General features: G+C 40.1%; 1 protein-coding gene across 1 annotated transcript in view; it reads right to left on the reverse strand.

Annotated features, from left to right (window-relative positions):
- GRM3 (glutamate metabotropic receptor 3) overlaps positions 1-22010 on the reverse strand; it is a 251401-nt gene that overhangs the window by 65635 nt on the left and 163756 nt on the right. The window contains 1 exon segment of the mRNA NM_001098123.1: positions 13316-14171. Within this exon segment, the coding sequence (NP_001091592.1) occupies positions 13316-14171 (856 nt within the window).

A 22010-nucleotide genomic window follows, 5' to 3' on the forward strand; every position in this document is an offset into this window, starting at 1 on the left:
AATGTGTCATTAGGAAACAGCCTTAAGTTGGCTTTGGAGGCTACTTAGCTTTGCAAACTTGAGACAGTGATTTAACTCCTTTGGGTTTCATTGAAAACCTTTAAACCTGGGGAAGTAACATCTACTTAGCTGACAGGATTTTTGTGAGAATTAATGAATGAAATGTACAATGGCTATTGTAAGGCAGCTGGCAATCAATAAACTCTGGTTTCTTTTTCTTTTCATTCTTTCTTCAGGTTAGAGCTCTACTGGTTTTAGCTGAAGTTCAGGGTTAAGATAAGAGGATAATGATCACAAACAATGTGATTTTGGAAAATTTTATGCATTTTCTATAGGAGGAGACTGAAAAGGCACATTTCAGATCTAATCTAAAAACTCAGATCAATACTTTATTGTTTAATTTTAGTTTCCAAAAGAGCTCTGCATTTATTGCAAGTTAAAGAGAAATGACACATTTTAAAAGTTATTAACATGCTGGTGTGGTGTGGAATGGTTTATTCACCTGGAAAGTCTCCTTCTCCCTCTCCACTTCTAACAAAATATGAATCATATCCAGTGTTCTATATTTTAGAAAGCCTTTTCTAAAATCCAGCTCACTGTTGATTTCTTCTTTGTACCTACATTCTCTCTCTTCTACCTGTCCCTCTCTTAAGATGCCAAAGATGAAATGCTGTATAGTGCAAGATATATTCTCTTAGTGCCTTTACTAGTTATGAAGCTACTTAAGTGTAGAAAGGACGCAGTTACTCATGTTTTTCATACTTTACAGTACCTGACACTAATTCACTGTGAAAACTAAATATTCTTTGAAAAGTTTCAAAATTATACTCTTTTTAGTATAGCAATATAGCAATAACTTCTGGTGATAAGAGGAATAAATTTGGAGGATCTAATGTAAAACATGAAGTTGAACGGTTCTATGAAGACCTACAAGACCTTTTAGAACTAACACCCCCAAAAGATGTCCTTTTCATTATAGGGGACTGGAATGCAAAAGTAGGAAGTCAAGAAACACCTGGAGTAACAGGCAAATTTGGCCTTGGAATACAGAATGAAGCAGGGCAAAGACTAATAGAGTTTTCCCAAGAGAACGCACTGGTCATAGCAAACACCCTCTTCCAACAACACAAGAGAAGACTCTACACATGGACATCACCAGATGGTCAACACCGAAATCAGAAGGATTATATTCTTTGCAGCCAAAGATGGAGAAGCTCTATACAGTCAGCAAAAACAAGACCGGGAGCTGACTGTGGCTCAGATCATGAACTCTTTATTGCCAAATTCAGACTGAAATTGAAGAAAGTAGGGAAAACCACTAGACCAGTCAGGTATGACTTAATCAAATCTCTTATGATTATACAATGGAAGTGAGAAATAGATTTAAGGGGCTAGATCTGATAGACAGAGTGCCTGATGAACTATGGAATGAGGTTCGTGACACTGTACAGGAGACAGGGATCAAGACCATCTCCATGGAAAAGAAATGCAAAAAAGCAAAATGGCTGTTTGAGGAGGTCTTAAAAATAGCTGTGAAAAGAAGAGAAGCGAAAAGCAAAGGAGAAAAGGAGAGATATAAGCATCTGAATGCAGAGTTCCAAAGAATAGCAAGAAGAGAAAAGAAAGCCTTCCTCAGTGATCAATGCAAAGAAATAGAGGAAAACAACAGGATGGGAAACACTAGAGATCTCTTCAAGAAAATTAGAGATGCCAAGGGAACATTTCCTGCAAAGATGGGCTTGATAAAGGAAAGAAATGATATGGACCTAACAGAAGCAGAAGATATTAAGAAGAGGTGGCAAGAATACACAGAAGAACTATACAAAAAGATCTTCATGACCTAGATAATCACGATGGTGTGATCACTCACCTAGAGCCAGACATCCTGGAATGTGAAGTCAAGTGGGCCTTAGAAAGCATCACTATGAACAAAGCTAGTAGAGGTGATGGAATTCCAGCTGAGCTATTTCAAATCCTGAAAGATGATGCTGTGAAAGTGCTGCACTCAATATGCCAGCAAATTTGGAAAACTCAGCAGTGGCCACAGGAATGGAAAAGGTCAGTTTTTATTCCAATTCCAAAGAAAGGCAATGCCAAAGAATGCTCAAACTACCGTACAATTGCACTCATCTCACACGCTAGTAAAGTAATGCTCAAAATTCTCCAAGCCAGGCTTCAGCAGTACGTGAACCATGAACTTCCAGATGTTCAAGCTGGTTTTAGAAAAGGCAGAGGAACCAGAGATCAAATTGCCAACATCTGTTGGATCATGGAAAAAGCAAGAGAGTTCGAGAAAAACATCTATTCCTGCTTTATTGACTATGCCAAAGCCTTTGACTCTGTGGATCACAATCAACTGTGGAAAATTCTTCAAGAGATGGGAATACCAGACCACCTGACCTGCCTCTTGAGAAACCTATATGCAGGTCAGGAAGCAACAGTTAGAACTGGACATGGAACAACAGACTGGTTCCAAATAGGAAAAGGCGTATGTCAAGGCTGTATATTGTCATCCTGCTTATTTAACTTATATGCAGAGTACATCATGAGAAACGCTGGGCTGGATGAAGCACAAGCTGGAATCAAGATTTCCAGGAGAAACATCAATAACCTCAGATATGCAGATGACACCACCTTTATGGCAGAAAGTGAAGAGGAACTAAAAAGCCACTTGATGGACGGTGAAAGCGGAGAGTGGAAAAACTTGGCTTAAAGCTCAACATTCAGAAAACTAAGATCATGGTATCCGGTCCCATCACTTCATGGCAAATAGATGGGGAAACAGTGGAAACAGTGTCAGACTTTATTTTTTTGGGCTCCAAAATCACTGCAGATGGTGACTGCAGCAATGACATTAAAAAACGCTTACTCCTTGGAAGGAAAGTTATGACCAACTTAGATAGCATATTGAAAAGCAGAGACATTACTTTGCTAACAAAGGTCTATCTAGTCAAGGCTATGGTTTTTCCTGTGGTCATGTATGGATGTGAGAGTTGGACTGTGAAGAAAGCTGAGCGCCAAAGAATTGATGCTTTTGAACTGTGGTGTTGGAGAAGACTCCTGAGAGTCCCTTGGACTGCAAGGAGATCCAACCAGTCCATCCTAAAGGAGATCAGTCCTGGGTGTTCATTGGAAGGAATGATGTTGAAGCTGAAACTCCAGTACTTTGGCCACCTCATGGGAAGAGTTGACTCATTGGAAAAGACTCTGATGCTGGGAGGGATTGAGGGCAGGAGGAGAAGGGGACGACAGAGGATGAGACTGCTGGATGGCATCACTGACTCGATGGACATGAGTTTGGGTCAACTCCGGGAGTTGGTGATGGACAGGGAGGCCTGGCGTGTTGCAATTCATGGGGTCGCGAAGAGTCGGACACGACTGAGCAACTGAAATGAACTGAATGTAAAACATGGTGATTATAGCCAATAAAACTGTATTACATACTTGAAAGTTGCAAAGAGAACAGTTCTTAAATGTTCTCACCACAGAAATGTAATGGTAATTCTGTAATGGGATGGAGATGTTAGCCAAGGCTATAATGGTAATTACTTTGTAGCATATAAATGTGTCAACATGTTGCACACTTTACACTTGCAAAATGTGGTATGTCAATTATATTGCAATAAGCTTGATTTTTTAAAATAATAAACAAAAATATTAATGGTCAGTCTTAGAACATCTAATTATACTAGGGTCAGTGGCTTAGTTTGTGGATAAGCTTGTATTTGTGATGTTATTGTGCAAATTTAATATAGGGTTGATTCTGTGCTAGTAAAATTGTTAATAGTTTTTGGACGGAATTAAATACTTGAATATTCTGAAATGTTATTTAGCACTATAAGTTCTGGGGACTCTGCCACCTTTTCAAATTCCAATTTATCTTAGCGAAATGAATTATTTAGCTGTCATAGTTTTGAAATGAAACACACCCAAGTGGAGTGTCTACATTACCTCGGGTTTAATGCTAGGTATTTGGGGGAAAATGTGAAGAATTACTATGTAATCTTGCCGGGTGATGTCATATATAGTGACTAAATATACAGTGGACATCTGTTAAGTATTTAAAGTAAGAGGGAGGTCACCCTCCTATACCATTGGAGGGAAGTAAACTGGTACAATCACTATGGAAAATAGAATGGAAGTTCCTTAAAAAACTAGAAATAGAGTTATCATATGATCCTGAAATTCCACTCCTGGGCATATATCTGGAGAAAAATATGGTCTGAAAAGATACATGACCCCAGTTATATTATGTAACAACCTAAATGACAAAAGAATTTGAAAAAGAATAGATACATGTATATGTGTAACTGAATCATTTTGTGGTACACCTGAAACTATCACCCCTTTGTTAATGAACTATGCTGCTGCTGCTGCTGCTAAGTCGCCTCAGTCGTGTCCAACTCTGTGCGACCCCATAGACAGCAACCCACCAGACTCCTCTGTCCAAGGGATTCTCCAGGCAAGAACACTGGAGTGGGTTGCCATTTTCTTCTCCAATGCATGCAGGCATGCTGAGTCGCTTCAGTTGTGTCGGACTCTGTGCGACCCCATGGACAGTAGCCCACCAGGCTCCTCTGTCCAAGGGATTCTCCAGGCAAGAATACTGGAGTGGGTTGCCATTGCCTTATCAACTATACTCCAATATAAAATGAACAGTTAAAAAAAAAGAGAGTGGTTAGAAGAGTGACCAGTCCTTGAGTCCCTTAGCCAGCCTCCTCAGTGCTTACTCCTCAGCTCAGAACATCAGCTCCCATCACCTACAGAAGCTGTGCTCACTGCTTAGGCATTAGGAGAATTTTGCTAGGTTCCTAGGAAGGTTTACTAAACCCAGCTCTGGGGAACTTCCCATAAAAGGCGCTCCCTGGGTATCCTGAAAGTTAGGATTGTAGGCTAAGTTTATTTTTGAAGGATATGTTGATTATATATTTTTAAAAATGGTCTGAATATTTTCTTCAGTCTCCAGACACCTTTACTGTAATGTCCTTGTAAATACACCACAGTGTCCCAGAGTCTGGACACATAGAAGAAATAACACATTCATCGTATTATTTTTTTCCAATTAGCAAGATGGTAAAATCCATTTTATTGGGGATGATAATGTTTTTCTGCTTCATTGACAGGATGGCTCTTCAAATGGATTGAGAAAAAGTTAGCATTATGAAATAATCATGGTAATAATAATAACAACCATATGATCATAATAACAAGCAGCAGCAGCAGAAAGCTTAGGCCAAAGTGGCAAATTAGGTTTTCTAGAGGCTCCTGTTCTCCACTGTGTGACCTTAAAATGAGAGTCATTTCTCAAGCTTCTAGGCGACCAAAGCACAGATGCATGATGTATAAACAAATAAGTAACTGCGTGAGCAGTGTCCTTTGGGGGTTTAGATCTTATTCTGGTGACCCCAGGAAGCTGACCAGAGAGAAAAGGGGGCAAAAAAAAAAAGTACAGGATATTTATCTTTACATTTTGCAAATGCTTTTGATCAGCAGAGCTGGAACAAGTTTCTGTGCTTTTGTGGGAACTATAAAAGTTCCAGGGGAGGAAGCAAGATCAAGAGCAGTTTGCTCTTTCAGGAACTTCAAAGCCCATTCATCTAAAGATGTGGCCATTACCATTTTGGCTTCCTTGCTGTGCCTTGGATGGCCCTGGACTTTTCAAGAGGAGAGCCTTGCTGGGTTGGGGCCAGCTCACACATATTCCTTAAGAGTGCAGTGTCCCAGAAAACCTGCCCTTCCTGGCCTGTGCTCTGTGATTACAGCTCCCAACAGGAGTGAACATTCTACCTACCGGCTGAGTCAGATGCAGAGCTGAATGGGGCTGTGAGGCTGGACTACCCATTTTCTGCCTCTGCTCCTCTTTTAGGTTTGGAGAATTGTAAACATAAGAACAGAGCTAGACCATCTCCGTGAGCTCCAGGCCCCTCTGATCTCAGGAGTCTGTCTCTTGGCTGGTACCAGGAGACAAGTGTGCCACAAAGAGAGAGAGAAAGGGAAAAGCAACTAACAAACAAATGAACAAAAACCCTTCACAGCTGTGTGTTCTACTCTTCAGCCCATTGTTGATTACCAGGTCCGGTACTAACAAGGAGCTGCCGTCTTTGCTTATAATTCAAGTCTTGGGAGTAAGATTTGTTCAGTGAATTTAGATTTATTCTGGGGATAAGATACACAATGATTTTCCAATCCAAAACAAAACTCAAAACCAAATAGAACACAAAACTTAACATGTGTGTGCGTGCTAAGTTGCTTCAGTCGTGTCTGACTCTTTGCAGCCCTACTGACTGTAGCCCGCCAGGCTCCTCCATGGAATTCTCCAGACAAGAATACTATTGCAGAACCACTAATTCTTTAAAAAAATTGTTTATATTGGAGTACAGTTGATGTACAATGTTATGTTAGTTTCAGGTGTATAGCAAAGCGATTCAGTCATACATATACATGTATGTATCCTCTGTCAGATTCTTTTCCCTATTGGCTATTATAGAATATTAAGTAGAGTTCCTTGTGCTGTACAGTAGGTGTTTGTTGGTCATCTATTTTACATATATTAATATGTGTATATGTTAATTCCAACCTCCTAATTTATCCCTTCCCTCCCACCTTTCCCCTTTGGTAACCGCACCTTTGTTTTCTGTTTCTATTTTGTAAATAAGTACGTTTGTATCATTTTTTAATATTTCACATATTAGTGGTATCATATATTTGTCTTCCTCTGAGTTATTTCACTTAGTATGACAACCTCTAGGTCCATCCATCTTGCTGCAAATGGCATTATTTCATTCTTTTTTATGCAGCCCCACTAATCCTGCTTCTATATTTTGAGGATGTTCTGGGGACTGGCCTTTGGTATAAGCTTCACAGAGTTGGAACTCCAGCTGTCTTGTTTACTGCTGGGTCCCCGGGACCTGGACTAAAGTCTAAACTTCAGCTGGAATCCATGGCTACATCAGGACCTTGAGGATTTGTTCTACCACCTATTTTTTCTATGATCTTGGATCAGTTTCCTACTGTGTAAAATTCTCAGTTTTTCCATTCTCGAACATTTTAGCCCAGGCTTGTGAATCACACAAAGGAATGCTATGAGTGTTATTCCCAAGATAAGGCATCCTCACACTGGCTGTGCCTTGGAGAACCCAGGCAGTGTGCACAGTAGGTGGGAATGCTTTCCTCTGAACTGGGTGTACTCTAGTTACCACATCACCCTGACAGTTGCGTTCACTTCTAGGTGTTTCAGTAAGTGAAGATCACAATGCTGACATCCTGAATTTCCACCTCTGTCAAGTGAGGAATAAAAGTATGGTTCTCTTTGAGGAAGGCCTTTTGGAACTCTGTGGTTTTAGTCTATTCCATTTTCTGGAGCTCGTCTCATAATAAAAAGTGAGAGGCATTGTACCAGACCACGAACATACAAAATGACAGTGACATGGCATTTCTTCAACTGTTTCATAGCCCTCTCTGTCTCCTCTGTTTTTATCTGATTGGTGAGTTTAAGCTCTCTTTTTATATGATGAGTGCATGGAAGTTTACTCAAAATGATTTGGAAAAGTCTCCTGCTACCAAACATAATTCTGATTTAAATATTTATTTTAAAATTCAACATGACATGGCTCTTTCAGATGGAAAAAATTTTACTAATAAAAGAATACTTTGAAGCTTTTTTTTTTTTTTTTTTCTTTTAATATCCTAAGGTTTAAGGCTCAGCTTCCAAAGTTTGGCTGTTTTATGAATAACCTGAGCTCCAAATAATTGAGAAAGTGATCCAGGGGCATTAAGGGTATAATGAAAAGGAGAGCAAGAAGAAGCGTATTTCGAACTTATTGACCGACTGTCTTTTATTCCTTTAATAAGCACTCCATTAATAAACAGTGAGCATGTGTCAGTCACTGTGTTAGGTGTTTGGGATCAACGTCCCCAACTTCCCAGAGTTCCCGTGTATGTATAAAAGCAGCACTGGGTCTGATGACCTGGATTTCAACTTTGCTCCTTGCCACTACGAAGATGATGATCTTGGGCAAATTACTTTCAGTTATGGGGCTTCATATATAAAACAGGAACAAATCCCAGATCCAGTGCTGATGCTCTTTGGTTTTAAATTTGCCTCAAATACAAAGATAGAACCAATGGACAGTGCTTAGGTTAAAAAAAAAAAGCCAGTCATTCTAGAAGTCATAAACTTTTCTTTCTTGAAATTCATTTGTTAATGAAAAAATATACATTTAATTTTCACAAAAAAGAATCACATTATAAAGCTATTGATTATTTTTCTCATCCCATATTCCTTTGGTAAACACTAATATATTTTGCACTCTATACCAGTAAATGTGTTGTGTATTTGAGATCAGAGATGGAACATATGTTTTCTGCGTTGAAAAAGTTCACAATCTAGTAATGGAGACAGAGAAGGAAACACAAATATGGGCATTAAGTGCTAGTCATAATCAACAAATATTTACTGAACACTTATTATGCTGGGGCTACTGCAGTGAATAAAACTGATAATAATTTCTGTTTTCAGGAGTTTATATTCAAGTGCAAAGATCAAGCAATAAAGAATAAACATGAAAATGTAAATATTATCCATAAAAGACAAGGTGAAAAAATAATAGAGTGAAAAAAAATGTAGAACAGGTTAAAGGGAAACAGGGGCACATGTGGTAGGGACTGGGGGCATTGCCATCTTAAGAAGCATTGCCAGGTGGGCCTCAATAAGAAACTAGAATTTAAGGAAAGCCCGATGGAAGTAAGGGAATAAATTAGCTATAGGGATGTCTGGGGAAAGGGCTTTACCAGGCAGAGGGAATTGGGAGTGGAAAAGCCCTAAGTTTGGAAACAAGGCTGGCTGGAGTGAAGTGAGCAAGAGAGGAAGGTAACAGATGATGGCAGGGGAGCAGCAGTAAAAGGGATGCTGGAGCCAGGGTGGGCCAACTAGGTTGGATTTTGTAGAACACTGTTAGAAGTTTGACTTTGACTGTGAGCGACATGCGGAGACTCTCTAAGAGGTTTTGAGTACAGGAGTGACTTCCTCTGACTTTCATTCCAATCCCAAAGAAAGGCAATGCCAAAGAATGCTCAAACTACCACACAATTGCACTCATCTCACACACTAGCAAATTAATGCTCAAAATTTTCCAAGCCAGGCTTCAGCAGTACATGAACCATGAACTTCCAGATGTTCAAGCTGGATTTAGAAAAGACAGAGAACCAGAGATCAAATTGCCAACATCTGTTGGATCATCGAAAAAGCAAGAGAGTTTCAGAAAAACATCTACTTCTGCTTTGTTGACTATGCTAAAGCCTTTGACTGTGTGGGTCACAACAAACTGTGGAAAATTCTTCAAGAGATGGGAATAGCAGACCACCTGACCTGCCTCCTGAGAAATCTATATGCAGGTCAAGAAGCAACAGTTAGAACTGGACATGCAACAACAGATTGGTTCTGAATAGGAAAAACAGTAATCAAGGCTGTATATTTTCACGCTGCTTATTTAACTTATATGCAGAGTACATCATGAAAAATGCTGGACTGGATGAAGCACAAACAGGAATCAAGATTGCCAGGAGAAATTTCAATAACCTCAGAATGACACCACCCTTATGGCAGAAAGTGAAGAAGAACTAAAGAACCTCTTGATGAAAGTGAAAGAGGAGAGTGAAAAAGTTGGCTTACAACTCAGTATTCAGAAAACTAAGATCATGGTATCTGGTCCCATCACTTCATGGCAAATAGATGGGAAAACAATGGAAACAGTGGCTGACTTTATTTTCCTGGGCTCCAAAATCACTGTAGATGGTGATTGCAGCCATGAAATTAAAAGACGCTTACTCCTTGGAAGGAAAGTTATGACCAACCTAGACAGCATATTAAAAAGCAGAGATATTACTTTGCTAACAAAGGTCTGTCTAGTCAAGGATATGGTTTTTCCAGTGGTCGTGTATGGATGTGAGAGTTGAACTATAAAGAAAGCTGAGGGCCAAAGAATTGATGCTTTTGAACTGTGGTGTTGGAGAAGACTCTTGAGAGTCCCTTGGACTTCAAGGAGATCCAACCAGTCCATTCTGAAGGAGATCAGCCCTGGGATTTCTTTGGAAGGAATGATACTAAAGCTGAAACTCCAGTACTTTGGCCACCTCATGTGAAGAGTTGACTCATTGGAAAAGACTCTGATGCTGGGAGGGATTAGGGGCAGGAGGAGAAGGGGATGACAGAGGATGAGATGGCTGGATGGCATCACTGACTCAATGGACGTGAGTTTGGGTGAACTCCGGGAGTTGGTGATGGACAGGGAGGCCTGGCGTGCTGCAGTCCATGAGGTCCTAAGGAGTCGGACACGACTGAGTGACTGAACTGAACTGAACACTGTAAAAGGCCATCCTGGCTGCTGTGCTGTGGATGGGTTGGAGGTGGGTGTTGGCAGCTTGGACCAGGGTAGTAGCAGTTAGGATGGAATAAGTAAAGAGGCTAGACCTGACAGAAGGGGATGGGGTGAGCATGTTCCAGGTAGAGGATATAGCATATACAGAGGGCACAAAGGCATAAAGAAAGGCATGATGTTCATGGTGATCTGAAAGTAGTCTTAATGAAAGGAAGGGTGAATGCTGGGTGTGTGGCAGAAGATGAGTCTAGAGAGGTAGAGAGTCACTAGATCTTATGCCAGGAGGACTCACTATTTAGAAGTCTTTTTAACACAGCATACATAGTTTTGCAAAAATCTCTTTTGTAAAAGAAATATTCACAGTTGGTTAACTTTAAGGAATACTCATAGTGGCCAGTATTGGAATGAGTTAGTAGGAATATACCCAGGAACAGAGGAGTAGTCTCAGGAGGCTTAGAGCTTCCATCCTGTGAGGACTAGGGCTCTAAGGGGATTGACTACAACTGTCTGCCAGAAGAATCCTGGAGTAGATGCACTGAGAACAAGCAGATGGGTGCATGAGGACTATTTGATCCCAGAGAAGACTGTGCAATGTTTGCTGAGGTGTTCACTATTGTGCCTAATCCACTGCCTCAGTATTCAAGTTAGAGAATCAGAGAGACTATTTCCAAAAAATGTAAAACAGATGTACTTTTCAGGAGTTTACTAGGTTACCTTATTCTTCCAACAGACATATTTAGCTAGTTTAGCATCTCAGGATCCTCTCATAGTAAGGCATTTTCTTGCCCAAGTCTTGCTGCTATGCATATGTGCCTGGTAGCTGGTCTAAATTCCCTCTCTTTTCTGTAGTGTGAATCTGTTTTTCACCCTGCTATTCTCTTCAGAGATGGAGAGTGACTAGTAGTAATGTCGAGCAAATTGAGAAGGCGAAAATAGCACTTTGTGGTCAGGTCTCCACAGCCAAACTAAATTGTAGACTCAAAGCCAGTAATTGAACAAGGCAGACAAAAAGAAGATCCTGTTGTTTCATTTATCCAAATAATAGCCTTATTTCTTCATTTTTCTTTGCCATTTAAGACTCAATCAGTGAAATCAAGGAAAATATTTTGGTTACAAAAAACACTTTGCAAAGGCTCTCTGAAATCCAAGAGTTTTCATTCTATTAGCTGTTAATGAGTGGATATATTTGTACATTTGCATACCAAGGAGTAACAAACTAGAATAATAGAGTTAATTAATACTTGTGATGCATAAAGATGAATGATAACCCCAAGGGTAGTCTGAAAGGGAAGGAAGTAGCTTATCTTATTCAGCTTTAAGAATTAAGTGCATTGTAGATGCTATTTATAATCTGAGAGTTCATTTATGTCTAAAGATAGTCCTTTTTTTTTTTTCTTTTTTTTTACTGACTCTGTGGTCCATTCTTATATTCTGGAGTCATCAGTGCGAACTGATCTGGGATTTTTAGATCAATCCTGGACGTGTATACATGTATATCACACACACACACATGCTCTTATATGGAATACACCTGTGGGAATACAGGGCACAGGAAAGGCTTCATCTTTACCATTTTCAGTGCCTGTTCTAATGTTAAGAGATGGTATCCATCAGATGAATAGGAGCGAATGCTGACATAATTAATTTTAGCCACTTTTGGCTCTCTCTGTGTAGAATGAAGAAAGGATGTGCAAAAATGCAGGCTGATAATTTTGGTGCTTATTTTCTGGGCTAAAGTAGGGGTGAGAGTTCTGGACTAGAAGCCAGTTGTCTTGGGGTCTTCTTTCAGTACTACCATTGATTTTTTTCAGTCCATTTGACTTCTGAGTGATTATCTATAAGGGAGAAGTGAGAATTGCTACTTGCTTCACTGATAATATGATTTTAGCATAAAAACTTTCATGCCTTGGATGATAAATCAATTGAAACAGACTCTGCAGACTAGAATGATGCACTAGTGGCATGGGAGATGATTAGCAACTTAGACAAATGAAAGTGTTCTCTCATTGGAATATTTTTGGCATCAAAATCTTTTGTACTCAGTAATATTACTTACCGCTTTATGACTTAGGTTTAAGCAAAATTCCCCAGACCTGGTACCTTAATGCAATGATATCGCATGCACTGTAGAAGAGCATGCAATTCTAAAGATGTGTTTTTTTTAATATGTTAGCAGTATGTTAAAACACAGTGCTATATTGAGAAATGTATAGACCATATTTATAAACAAATAGAGCAGCAAAAGCCACTTTGAACACACCTCTGGATGTTCACTTCTATATCAGAATGACTTCCATCAGTTTTCAGTTTGCTTAAAGTCAAGCTCCCAGGAAAACAGTTTCATTTCATAAGATAATCTGAGAAAAATCCACAACTCTTAATACTGACATGGAAATGCTGCTGTACAGCAGAAGATATAAATTCGAATGCCTGGAGTCACCATGCTCTGAGTGTTTTTCTCTTTCCTTCCCTAATTAGGCTCTGGAAAAAGAGTGACTTTTTTTTTTTCTCACCCCCACTGTGAAAGTTATGAGACTCTTTTGCTCAAATCACCCAGAAGGAAAGCTTGGAAGTTCATGTTCCTTAGAGAGTTGTCAGTTCTGCTAAAGAAGATTAAATGCTCATTGCGCAGGTGTCATATCCCACAGCTAATCACAAGAAAGAGAGCAAATGTGGCATAGCCCACATCTAGGCAGCTACCGCAGGTCAGTCCAGCCTAGGGGGTCTTCAATCTCATGTGGTGTACCAGCCAAGATATTCACAAGAAAATAAGTAACCGACATAAAAAACCCATCATATTGCATCTTGGAATATTTCAGTTTGAATCGCTTGGGTGGCTCTGAAACAAAGATTTCTGGGTTGGGGCAGAGGAATTTGATTCCTCTTTGATTCCACTATTTGCATCATAGAAGAAAATTGATTAAAGGCTTCTTGCTTACCTGTGAAATTGATCTTTAGCAAGTAATCCTTGTACAGCTTCTTCCCGTCCAGGATCTTCATGGCGTCGCAGAGCTTGGTGGTGTTGGGGCAAAGCGTACGCTGCATTTTGTGCAGGGCATGGGCCATGGCATACACTGCATTCACCACGAACATAATCTTGGATTCCTGCTCATAGTTGCTGCTGTCGATGGCCAGATGCTTGTCACAAGGACGCCGGTGGTTGTGCTTGTTCTGGAGGCTGCACTGGAACTTCTGCTCCCAGAAGTCCCGGAACCAGGGGTTGCGGTGGTTGTTGTAGGGGTTGAGGCTCTGGAAGTAGCGATCGAACTGGCGGACGGGCTGCGAGGCCAGCTCCAGGGTGATGGCGCCATAGGCCACGTGCTCGCTGCCCTTGATGATGCTCTCCTGCGCACCCCAGCCGTCGCTGGCCACCCAGGTGAAAGAGGCGTTGGCGCGGCTGGCAGCGGCAATGAGCTCCCGGGAGTCGTCGCTGCGCATGAAGAGGACCACAACGCGCGCGTTGGGCTTTTGCAGCAGCTCGCGGATCACGCTGTCGTAGGATTTGCGGATGTTGGAGCGGCCCACCTTCTCCGCAGTGGCGATGCAGATGTTGCGCAGGCGGGCTTCCTGCTCGAAGGCTTCGATCCCCGTCTCTCCATAGTCGCCCTCCGAGGCCACGGTGGACACGTAGGTCCAGTTGAAGAAACGCAAGATCTCGGCCATGGCTTTGGCCTGGTAGAAATCGGGGGGCACGGTCCTGGCAAAGTAATCATAGCGCGATTTGTCGCTGAGTTTGGCGCTGGTGGATGCGTAGCTTATCTGTGGGATCTGGAAGAGCCTCAGCAGGTTTGCCACCTGGGGGAGGGAGGGAGACAAGGCAGGTACCATTTTTTTAGAAATCTGGAGGTAACTGACTGCACAGGAAAGATGAAACATACTGGGTAAAGCCCAGCTCCCTTTGCAACTCCAGACTGCTAAGCTGTTCTGGACGCTTTGCCAGCTGCATTCCTGGACACTATATTTGGGGAATTAGGAAAGAGGTTCCAAGCAGGTAATTCAAGTGTTGGGAAAAGACAAAGAGAAATGAGAAGGGCATGTTTCTGTCTCTCCTAGACTTTATACTACATCCTGGAACAGACTCAGTTCTGTTCAGGTGTGAATGGGGGCTGCTTTAAGTTTCTGGAGCCCTCTTATAACTGAGTCTAACAATGAACTACAGTGAATTAGCCAAATTCGGTTTTTAGACAAACTTGGCTGTGGTTGTACAGAAAGAGCCTGGGTGTTGTCTAATTCTCACTTCCCCCTCTTTTGCTAAAAAAGGCAGTCTCTGAAAGAATTTAATTTGGGAACTGTATGCCACATGGACAGTCCAAATTAGACACTTATTATCTAGGTTAAGCCAAAAAAAAAAATCCATTCTTTTTGGCCCACCCCAAGTTTAGGCATATGCCTTTCTAACCTTAAAGAGCTTGACCAACATTTTCTTCACCTTTTTAACATTTTGTTTCTGCTTGGATTATACATAGCCCAAGCATACAAATGCTATTTTTATGATATTTTTGATTAAAAAGCAAATTAGGGAGTGTTGAGGACCTTGTCAATAAAGAACTATTTACTTTAAAATGTTTAAAGTTTATTCTGAATAAAGAATGTACATTTCTTATAATTTATCTTGGAATAATATTTCACTTCTTATTTATTACAGAATAAAAAAGGAAACAGCATATCAAGGAACATTTTATGCATAGAGTATTTGTGAAGTTTATACATTTTAAAATATATATGCAGATTGTATGTAAATCTAATAAGTTTTTGTTTTTCCTGGCTACCTCACATATTCTGAACATTTCTATCTTTACAATGATTTTAGTTACATAATATACTAAGTAGACTTTAATTGGAAATAATGTTGACTATTCCAACATACTCGATGAGAACTTTGAAATTTCCCTTCTGAAAGTTGCGGTTTCAGGTTTATGTTTGACATGTAGGAAGCATAGCTTGAAGTAGGCAGCTGTTAGCAAAGAGCACAAGTAACATCAAACAACTGACAGCTGAGTCCTGGTTAATCATCATTTCATCTGGCAGTGGAAACCAACAGCCATATTCATACACAGCCACACAGCATGTTCTCAGAGATCTGGCCTGCTACTAAAACCAATACTTGATATAGCCCAGAGCTATCAAAAATGTTTTCTATATCTTTGCAAATCATGGTACCTCTCGTGTAACTACGAATAGAACAGCAAGAAAATCTGGCACTTTGCACGCAACATAATGCAAATTTAGGATCCAGATCTTTTTTGCATCTTGACTTTTAATATATGTATATATACTAGGATGTGAGTGAATTTTGGGGAATAGAGGTGAGTGAATGGGTAAGTGGGTGGATGAAGGCTAGTATGCCATTTATTTTTTCTCAGGGCTAGAGACCCTGAACAAAATGGACTCTCCTGATTCATTTGAACATGGGAGTGCTGGTTGTTTACTCAGCCTGATTGCGATGGCACTGAGCCAGTACTGTCATCACTTCTGTACTGAGTACCTGGCTTCTTTCGAATGTAAGTAGCACTGTGGCAGACTGTGATGAGACCCCTGTCTGTGCACGGACTTGGCTTGATTATGGAGACTTTGGATGACATTGGAGAGACCATCTCTTCTGGATGCTACAGTTTTCTAATCTTCAAGTTCTGTTCATCAGGATCTGAACCCTTCAGGGAGGCAGAGAATGAAAGGACCTGAAAAATGCCCGTAGACATAATTTCTGGCAGCTAGGAACCACAGCGGAAGAATCCTAAACTGTTGAAACCTCCTTCTCCTAGAGGGATATGAGTAAAGAAAAAGTTCTTGTCCTTTGATGAATAGGATCCTGTGGCTCCATGTCTACCTCTCCAGGATATCTGAGAACAATTTACAAACAAGGCAGACGTACAAGAGAGTGAACTGGGCATAGAATGATAGCAATATGGAGAAGATTCTCTGGGTAGGAAGGGGCACAATTGTAGCAGGTTTGGATAGGTGTCGGTTAGAATACAACTGCAGCGATTGCTATCATTTTATGAGTAGTTATCTGATATACAAATGATTATGTACAAAATAAACAATTAGGATCTACTGTGTAGCACAAGGAACTGTATTCAATATCTTGTAATAATCTATAATGGAAAAGAATCTGAAGGAATATATATAGATATATAAAAATATGTATCTATCTATATATCTGAATCACTTTGTTGTACACCTGAAGCTAACACAACTTTGTAAATCAATTCTACTTCAATAATACAATAGCTTGTGTATGAGTGTTTTAATGAGGAGACTACAGCCTACTTTAGAAAAAGGAGGCACATTTAGTGAGCTAAACATGAGAATGGAACTCTACTAAAGTGTAATCTCAATTGTATTACCTCTTAAATAGCATGGAGCAATCATATAGTCAGAGGATGATGTTAAGAGTTACATTTACATTTTTGAAACACATGTAATGCAAATGAATGATAGAACAAAGCGTTGGAGGCCTTTTGTCATGGTGAACCATTCATTTTAATACTAATTTCCTTAGATTACATGGGTAAAAATGCTTAATATAAAAATTAAACACCACAGAAATAAGCAGATTATAAATCTCATTTTCTTTCCCTCTCTCACCCTCTCCAGCCTGACTTCTAGAGAAGAATAAAGTTCTTAGTTTGATTTGTGCATTTTCAAAATTAGTTATTCTGTTGTAAAGCCAGTGACTACTGTACTGGGCGTTTATATGTGTATTTTCTCCTTTGATGTTCACAACTGCCTTTTATGATGAATGTTGTTTTCTCCATTGTAGCAGTGCAGAAACTGAGATGAAGAACTCTGTTTGTGATCATAGGATTAGAAAGTAGAGGCAAAATTACAATTTAGAAGCAGGTCTTTTGACCTGAAGGACTGTAGCTGCCCTCTCATAACCTTGAGTCTGCTGTTTCCTGTGTGACTGTGAATCTGAGGTCTGAAGCACAGAAGGGCACCCAGGTAGGAAGAACAGGAGGGAGGAACAGAAGCAGTATTGTGGTTTAATTGCTACTAGGAGCTTTCTTTTTAACATAAAACCGGCCATCTGAAACATTCTTGATTTGCTTTACTGGCCATGTGGTTTCCTCTGTGAAAACATGAAGGTGTAAGAGAACATCTACACTGGACATCATTTTAAAAATAGAAGAATCATTTTAGGATGGAGAAATCATGTGGACTTTTGGAAGAAAGTTACCCAGTTATAGTGTTAGTAGGAGTGGAGGAAGGGCAAAAAGATCTACTTATATTCTTTAGGGAAAATTGCTTTAAAAGTAGAGAGATACTTTTCATGGTTAGAAACTCTAATAAAAAGATATATAGCTTAAGAGCAATAGGAAAACTTAAAAAATAATTAAAATAATACAGAATAGTCTCAATAAGACAGACAAGTCAAGATTTCCAAAGAAGCCACTGGATGGCTAAGCTGCATTGAGCCATGTGAGTGTTGAAAGAACTAGCAAGAGAGACGAAACCTGTAGGTGTGTTAGTCCTTGGGCAGGCCTGGGACAATATACAAGACTGGCACGAACCTGTGAGAACCAGGAAGAATAAAGCATAGAATGTGAAAATGGACTGATGCTGATTGTTGCTATGATTGGTTTTCAATTATATTTTAGGAGAAGTTGTGGTAAGAAGGGAGCGAATCACTGGTTGGGAGAGTTGGCTCTAAATGAGTGAAAGCAAGACACTGCCTAGTCCTTTCTGCCTCCTTATGTGCCTTTGTGAGAATGTTTCCTAATCTGGAGATTGTGATACAAATATATGAAAAAGTTCTCTCACATCCAAGCCGGGGAGAAGACCACAAGAAGGGTCCGTAATCAATTAAGTTTTCCTCCGGTTCTGAATTCTGGAAGAAATCACAGATTAAATCAAGTAATTACTATTAATAATTTCTGAGAAATTAATAATGGGAGGACTGTCAGAGGATAAAAAGGGAGGAGTAAGAGAAAGTTCAGGAACTATAAATCAGGAATAAATATAAATCAATAATCATGATATATTTTGGTAATTTTTTTTTCTCAGAGTTCCCTATAGAGAGCATGCAGGCATTTAGAAATGAACAAAAAAGTTGCTAGAAATCAGCATGGATTCACTGAGAATGAATTTCAGTAGAATCTTCCAACATTAGTTGGACCATTTAGGGAGAAGTTGTAGCCATGAACTCTGACTTCAACAAGGTATTGGAGACATTACCTGGATTCTCATGAAAAGGGGAAAGTGATAGGAATTGGATAAAAATTTAAATATACTAAAATAGAATAGCTTGGAATAAATTCTATATGAGGTGGCCAAGTAAGATTAAATTTTTATCAGTGACTTTGGAAAAAACATAAATAAGCTATGAGATCATTACATTTTTGAGCTAGAAGGAGCTGTGAAGCTAATCTAAGCTTTTTGCTTTATAGGTGAGGAAACTGAAGCTCACAGAGTGAAGTGACTTTCTAAAATTTATACAACCAATAAGCAAAAAAGCTGAGTGGAGCCCAGTTTCTTGATTTTTCCAAAGGACTAGCCTTCTTTTCTGGCAATTGGGTGATATTACATGGGAAGAGATGTATGTTTCTGGATTTACATTAAAATTACATATAAGTGAAGAAAAAATAAGAAAACTAGGGGAAAATGAGGGTATAGATGCCAAGTTGAATGTTGCAAAAATCCACCAGGAATCCAAGTGTGGCTAAAGTTAAAGAGGAATTATTAAGTGCTTTGCTTTCTTTAGATTCAATTTTAGATCCACTGTTATAGCTGTATTATCTCCTCTAATCCTCATAACAATCTTATGAGGCTGATACTACCATTATCCCATTTTATAGATTGAGGAACTGAGGCACAGAGCAGCTGGGAATCTTGCGTCCCAGCTGTCTGACACTACGCTTACTTTCTCAGTTCAGTTTGGTTCAGTAGCTCAGTTGTGTCTGACTCTTTGCGACCCCCTGGGCTGCAGCACACTAGGCTTCCCTGTCCATCACCAACTCCCGGAGCATGCTCAGACTTACGTCCATTGAGTTGGTTATGCCATTCAACCATCTCATCTTCTATTGTCTCCTTCTCCTCTTATTCAATTCATTCTGCAATTCAAGCTCTTAACCTCTGCCATATGGAATTCCTCTCATTACAGTATAGCAATGATATATTTCAAGTTATAATATGTCTGTCCATTTTCATTCCTTAAGGGACTGTCTCCTTGACCGGAATACCATGAGTAGTCATTCCCTATTATTAAAAATATACTTTTTCATTTGTCAGTTCTGTACTTTGAGATAACTCTGTAGATGTTTGTTTACTGCCTGACCATCTACAGAGGTAAAAACAGTGGTCTGAGAAACCAGGGTCATTTCAGCTGGGAGTTTGAAAGCTTCAAGTTATACGTATCATTACCAAGTTTGGCTTTATGATTTATGTAGGAAACACGTTGTTTCCTAATGCCCGAAAGACTGCATCCAGGTTTCCTAGAAGCCCTTTCTGCACATAGTGTACTATAGTTTTATGTTCAGTGTTCAAACACCTGAGGAGTATCCACTTTCTGGGTGGTTTGAACTTATCCTGGACTAGGCAGTGCAATGTTTTCAATGCAACCTCTCAAGCCACAAATGTATGGACTTTTTTTTTTTTTTTGATTTGAGAAATGCTAAAGATGCTGGGCTTGACCAGCTACTGTTATGTTTTCCAGCAGATGTGATGGTTTGAATTACTAGTTCTGCCTTTGTTTCATTTTTGCAGTTTTAGTGAAAGTGAAAGTGTTAGTCGCTCAGTCACATCCAACTCTTTGCTACCCCATGGACTGTAGCCCTCCAAGCTCCTCTCTCCATGGGATTCTCCAGGCAAGAATACTAAAGTGGGTTGCCATGCCCTTTCCAACCCAGGGATTGAATCCGTGTCTCCTGTGTCTCCTATACCGCAGGTGGATTCTTTACCTGCTGAGCCATCAGGGAAGCCCCAGGATGGCCGTCACCAGCAATAGCTGTCCAACAACCAATGGTATATAATGTTGAATGTCTGCTACTAGTTCCCTATTATTTCTGTCTCCCAATGAACTATCTAGTTTCTCCCATGTACTGCGTCCTCAAATCTATGTGCCTTTGCCTATGTTGTTCCCTGTGCTTAAAATGACTTTTACCCCTTGTCTGCTCAGTGAATCCATTCAAGGGCCCCTTCTCTGAGAAGTTACTTCAGGCTGAGTTGCGCACCCATCTTCTGAGACTGTCACTCCTTTATTTATTTCCCTCATGGCACTAATCAAAATGTATGGTGACTTCTAGATCATTCACTAATTCCTCTACTGGAATGAAAACTCTGAAGGCCAGGGAATGTGCATTGTTAATTTCTGTTCCCTCGATGCCTTGTGGAGTAAAGACGTGTGCCATTCGCATGTGTGTGTGTGCTAAGTCGCTTCAGTCGTGTCCGACTCTTTGTGACCCTACGAACTGTAGCCTGCCAGGCTCCTCTGTCCAGGGGATTTTCCAGGCAAGAATACTGGAGTGGGTTGCCATGCCCTCATCCAGAGGATCTTCGTGACCCAGGGATCAATCCCACATCTCTTATGTCTCTCCTATATTGGCAGGCAGGTTCTTTATCACTTGTGCTCCCTGGGAAGCCTGTGCGCTGTATTATTTGTTAAATAAATGAGCTGATGAGTGAGTGGATAGTTTGCTTCACTTCCACGTGACCTTTTCTAATTGCAATAATACGTTTCTGTGGGAACCCCCCCCAAACTAACTACCCCAGTAAGCAATGTAAAGCTCCTCTCAAACACTACCTATAAACAATATTCTGTGCATTGTAGATCCTTCACTGACCATTGTCAAGTTTTCTCCAAAGTGAGATGATACATAGACAATTGGCTTAGACCTTAAGGTAGCTGAAGCTAAGGTTTTCATACTGTTAAAACCAAAATTCCTCCAGAGTATCTCTGTGTAACTAATTAGGAGTATACAAAAGGAAGTCAGTATAATGCCAACTGGATTTGGTTATTGCACCAATTTCCTTGGGCTACAAAGGTGCCTTTTTATCTTAAGGAAAACAGACTAAAGGCCTTATCATGGAGCCTTAGTCCTCAAACCATATAAACCTAAAGTAGGAATCAGATAAACATATACCTAAGGGAAGTCTTCATCAAATGAACCCATACTAAGGTCTGCTCATAAGGTAAGATTTTTCTGCAGACTAATGCATTGTGTACAGATACGTAAGCAGCCAAACCCTCAGCACTCACATCAGTTGCTCTGTTCTTATTCTTTCTTGGGAATGTTTTTCCAATAATCAATAGCTGACTATGGAGTCAGGCTCCTGTAGGTATCCAAACCATCCTCATTTGCTGTTGAGAATTTTGAGTTAAAGACCAATTTATTTGGGAGTTTTATTTCTCCTGGCATTTTTTTTTAGCAAGTTATGGGAAGTCTTTAGAATTCTCGGTGTCATGCTTCATTTCAGTGATGCTCTGATCATAGGGATAAAAGAGTGTAAGCTTTGGGAAAGAGCTGGGGTAATCTATTCTTTGAGGTTGTGAAAAAAGGGAACATGAATTAGAAATGTCAGTCACCGTGAGCCTCCACATCCTGTGGTCACTCTTCCCATTCAGGACATCCATGACATACCCATTTTATTTTATAGTTTCACTGAGATACATATTCTTTTTCCCCAAACTTTTAA

This window comes from Bos taurus, chromosome 4, assembly GCF_002263795.3.
Source record: "Bos taurus isolate L1 Dominette 01449 registration number 42190680 breed Hereford chromosome 4, ARS-UCD2.0, whole genome shotgun sequence".
NCBI classification, from domain to species: domain Eukaryota; kingdom Metazoa; phylum Chordata; class Mammalia; order Artiodactyla; family Bovidae; genus Bos; species Bos taurus.